A 5,000-nucleotide genomic window follows, 5' to 3' on the forward strand; every position below is an offset into this window, starting at 1 on the left:
GTTTTGTTCCAGGTATTTCCATATCATTTAAAGATGGTTGCCACATTATAATGCAAACACAGTACTCAAAGAATCTTAACCCTGGGCGATTTGAATTGGGCACAACATTGAGTCAGCCTATATGTCCTATTAGGTCTATTGAGGTTGTTTGAATTTCTTTACTGTGATATGCATTATCAGTGTCACCCAACTAATGAACTAATGCAGATCCTGTATTTTGATTGGCTACGCTACTAGAGGACTATTAGTAATAGTCCTCGAGTAGCGAAAAGCGTGACGCTTTCTTTTGTTTTATTCTCAAATAAATACTTCTTCAACCTGCATTTGCTAACTTTATTGTTGCCTTTTCTGTCTGACTAGTTGGGTGATACTAAAACAATTAGACCCTCTGCCCTCAAGGGCCACGGGTCAATAGCCCATTCGGCTTCACCTCATCAGTCATAGAGCCGTAGCCCTTGCGGGCTACGGATCTAAGTGTTAAATATTATTCAAAGTTAAATATAGTATAATAAGCCCATTGACTCCTGAATCGGCCCTATTCTTTGATTGGTAGCGACATTGGTGGAAAGAACAATTGGGAAATAGTCTTTTGGGAATTTGACTCTATTACTGTGCAAATTTTTTCATTATTTTGGCACCAACATGGCCATTGTATGATTCACACGAGAGTCAAATAATTGACAAGTAAAATTATCCGACATTACGCAGAGTAAAATCTTAAGTCTTGGTCTTCTAGGAATCAATAGATTAAACTGATATTCAACAATTTTCGATCATGCAAAGTAGTTATTTTCTTTGTTGATTTTGTAATTTTATCAATATTATTTTGGCATGAAAGGCTGCTGCATTGTTTTTTTTCATAAGTGTTTTTTTTTTGCCTTGCAGGCAACCATTGGAATAGACTTCTTGTCAAAAACAATGTACCTAGAAGATAGAACAGTAAGTTTGTCAGGTTTTGTAAACTCATTATTGTTGTTTTTTTTTTTTTCATTTTTTTCATTTCTTTATTATTATTTAATTCCTTATTATTATTATTATTATTATTTTTGAAATGTCAACATGGTGTAAGCCTCTGCTGGTTCTTCCAAATCAACTTTAACTTAGTCAAATCGTTAAGTCCAAAGGCAAATTGACTCAGTTTGGGACCGTATTTACCCTTGTATAATACGTTCCCGTGTATAATACGCACCCCAATTTTGGACTGCATTTTGGAAAAAAAAAAGTTAGAGCAAAAAGCAGAGAAATTGTTCAAGCAAAACTAGTGTGAAAAAAATCCATTTCCTGGATAAGAAAAATTTGTTCCGCTACATACAACAGTAAAGTAAATAAGCCTATGTAAAGTGTTTAAAAACTGAAACCTTTATACAAACTTAAACTCGTAGTCACAATCGAACAGCACATCTCTTGCACAAGATTCGTTGTCGACAAGTTCATCTTGTTGTCGTCCACAAGATCGTCTTGTGTGTTATCAAGGTTTTTTTACTACTCCATATTTGGCAAAATATGACTCAATCATCTCTTCAGGCAGAAATGAGGTCAATCCGCCAAGACTTACAGCTAAATTGGTGTTTTCTCTGTAAATGCTGCTTTCATGCTTTCAGTCACACGAGCTTCGAAAGCATAAACAAGCAGGCTTCTTCGTCTCCCCAGTCCCAACACGTGGAACACTCCAAACTCTTCATTCGTTCGGCATCCAGTCAGCCTTTCTCTTGGGCGTCGCTGATAACCCTGTGCTTGTTTTCAACTTTAGGCCCCGTTTTCCTCTTGAAAATCACCATTGGTCTTAATTTTGATCCATCACCAGCGCGCACCAACAAAACAGTTGCGTAACATTAATTTTCTTCTCTGCGGTGTAATGTTGATCATTCGGTTCGGCAGCGTATCGAAGATCAGTGGCATTTTGTCCATATTTCCAGTAACATGTAGTGGGTATTTGTGTTCTTTGCAAAGTTTTATAATATAACAGTGTGAAATCGGATAATCTTCAGCAAAATTAACGAGCATTATTTATCAGACCGGCATTGTAAAACTCCGGGGAGTTTCGTGGCCATTTTGATGTTTCAGTTTATCGCTCAAAAGTGAAGGCTATGTTGTTCAGTTGTTCATTTAAACAGAAAGGTTAATTTATTAGTTGATCTTGGTCAAGCCTTTTACTTTTCAATCAAAAACCAATGCGTCTTTGTTTTTATGCTAATGAGGGATGCGTGTCTAAAACAATGGATTCCGTGTATAATACGCATCTCAATTTTCGGAGCTGTTTTAGCGGAAAAAAAGTGCGTATTGTACACAGGTAAATACGGTATATTGAACATGGATAAAGAATTGGTGAAATGTGTATAGAATCACCACACTTGAACCATATTTTTATCTCATTTTATTTTTATTTTAGTGTACAGGGATCCACATTGGACCTGTCTCTTCATGCATTAACATACATGTACATAATAAATTATTTATGTTCTCAAACTCTGTGAGATGTCAAAAAAGCCTTGGAATGGTTAAATAATTGGTGTTATGACCTTCCTTAACCTGTCGTCTGTGGAATTTTGTTTTGAGGTTAGCATTTTTTCACTTCAGGTTCGACTTCAACTTTGGGACACTGCTGGTCAAGAGAGATTTAGAAGCTTAATACCAAGTTATATACGAGACTCAAGTGTAGCTGTTGTAGTTTACGATATTACAAGTAATTGTGTTTTTATTTTGCACAGTAGTACATTGTAAGGTTGAGTTGCGGGGGGACCCTTACTTTAAGGCTGGCAATTACAGTGGGAGATCGGGATCTCCCAGGTGTCCATCCTCGTCTCAGCTATAGGACATTTTCATCACATTTTCATCACATTTTCACCTCCTGGAGCAGGCGTAGCTCAGTTGGTTAGACTAGTGTGTGGCTTTCGGAGCAAGAGGTCTCCAGTTCAATCGTTGGTGACTTCTCTATGTACATCTTTTCCAACTTTCCTCTGATCTGAGTATAGCTATAGCTTTGAACACCTGTAAAGTGAAGCACTTACAGAGGGTGAGGTGGAGGGGGAGGGGGTAAAGAGCACACCATTGGCTTCTAAATCGGTCAGTGTAAAACGCAGACTGCAAACTGCAGACCAGGGGTAAAATGCAGGCTGAGGTTATAATTTAACTGTTGAAAAAGCCCAAACACACTAGAAATGCTAACAGTTAAGCCAAAATATTGTTTTAGGCCTATTTAGGCTCAAGGTTAGCATTTCTAAGAGGTTTGGGCTTTTTCAACAGTTACCTTATAACCTCAGTCTGCATTTTACCCCTGGTCTGCAGTCTGCAGTCTGCGTTTTAAACTGACCTCTTCTAAATTGACTTTACTTTTACCTTCACCTTTACTGTAACCAGTGCAAATTGTGTAATCGATTTCCTTCCTTCCTTGGACTCAATTTGGTGAGTTCTTTGCTGTCAACTAGAGAAGTAAACCCTTTTATAACTTGTTTTATATTTTTGTTTTTCAGATTATAATTCATTTCAGCAAACAGCAAAATGGATTGATGATGTGAGAACAGAAAGGGGAAGTGATGTCATCATTATGCTTGTTGGAAACAAAACAGATCTCTCTGATAAAAGGTCACATGTTTATCTTGTCCTTCTTCAGACATGAATGTTTCTCAGTTATGTCAACTAAGAATCCCTTGCCAGTTTGATATTACTTTACAAGTTCATAAGAGCAGTTTACCCAGGGACTAACAAGAATTAACTCCAGCAACATAAGTTGGGGTTAGAACAGCCCTTGTAATTGGAATATCTGAAATTAAAATCCAAGTACATGTATTTAAATGATGTCCTAGCCATGTATATTTTCCTCTTTGTTTGTCTCACATGTACACTGTATAAATTTGTGTAACTGCATTTAGACGCTCTGTTTTATTCGTTAATTTTTTGTCCTTAATTTAGGCAAGTAACAACTGAAGAAGGAGAAAGAAAAGCGAAGGAATTAAATGTGATGTGCATAGAAACAAGTGCAAAGGCAGGATACAATGTGAAACAGGTACTAACTCATTTACTGATAAAATCAAAGGAAATTGAAAGTTTGAAGCCTTTTGATAAAGCACTAGGGAGCTTACGCATGCATGTTTTTGAGACGTGGACGGCAACCGGAAGAGAACATTTCGAGCACGAGGACTGTGGTGTCTCCCAGATTTTTATCCTAATCATTTCTAGTGGAGAAAAGATACTTAGCAATGCAAATGTGTCTGTGTGAAGACAAGTTAAAAGGGAAAACAGCTCACTTCTGATTGCCGTCCGCATCTCAAAAATGCGCGTGCTTAAGCTCCCTATTGTTTTGAAGGACTAACCTCTCATAGGAGGGGTAAAGAATATTCTGATAGTTTTACCAGGTCAAACATCTCAGGAAAAAACTTCATGTATATTCCTACCATGAGTCCCCAACTACATGTATGCAGGGATGTATCCAGAGTGCGTCATTGTGTCCCGGGACGCACTCGTTTTCCTTTTGGACACATAGAATATGGAACAAAGGGTCCAATTGGACGCAGAAAAAGAATCGAATGTTTATGCAAATTACGAACACCAGGAAAAACATGCGAACGGCATATTTCACAAGGAAATTGAACATTCCCATTTCTCACAACGGAGAAATGATTGAGTTCCTTAAATTTCAAGGTAAGCTGCTATTTTCGGATTTTTGTAGTCGATTAATTTCATTTTGTCAACCATGATGTCAACCATGAAAGAGTTTGTTTACTCTTTTGTTCCTAAATTACACCTCAAGCGTAGTTAAAATAAAATATGATGCTCTTTTACGGAAAATTAAGATTCAGTTCTGTGTTTTTTTTGCTGTGGAGATCTAGATCATTTATCAACTGGAGCCAACAGTTCTTACAGCATACGGATTCCTCGAGACGTTTTCAATGTGATCAATGGAGCTTTGACAGCCCATACATTTTGATCGATGAATCAACAGGCACAACAGTTTCAAAGAAATTGATCATTTTAAGTACATATTCGTTGGGAGGAATAAGACT

At 37.3% G+C, this 5,000-nt stretch overlaps 1 protein-coding gene across 2 annotated transcripts in view; it reads left to right on the forward strand.

Annotated features, from left to right (window-relative positions):
• Positions 1-5,000, forward strand: part of LOC137982219 (ras-related protein Rab6) — a 9,789-nt gene that overhangs the window by 652 nt on the left and 4,137 nt on the right. For both annotated transcript variants that reach the window (XM_068829293.1, XM_068829294.1), the window contains exons 3-6: positions 886-939; positions 2,578-2,683; positions 3,471-3,582; positions 3,910-4,003. In XM_068829293.1, the coding sequence (XP_068685394.1) occupies positions 886-939; positions 2,578-2,683; positions 3,471-3,582; positions 3,910-4,003 (366 nt within the window). The remainder of the gene's footprint in view (positions 1-885; positions 940-2,577; positions 2,684-3,470; positions 3,583-3,909; positions 4,004-5,000) is intronic.

This window comes from Montipora foliosa, chromosome 13 (genome assembly GCF_036669935.1).
Source record: "Montipora foliosa isolate CH-2021 chromosome 13, ASM3666993v2, whole genome shotgun sequence".
NCBI lineage: Eukaryota > Metazoa > Cnidaria > Anthozoa > Scleractinia > Acroporidae > Montipora > Montipora foliosa.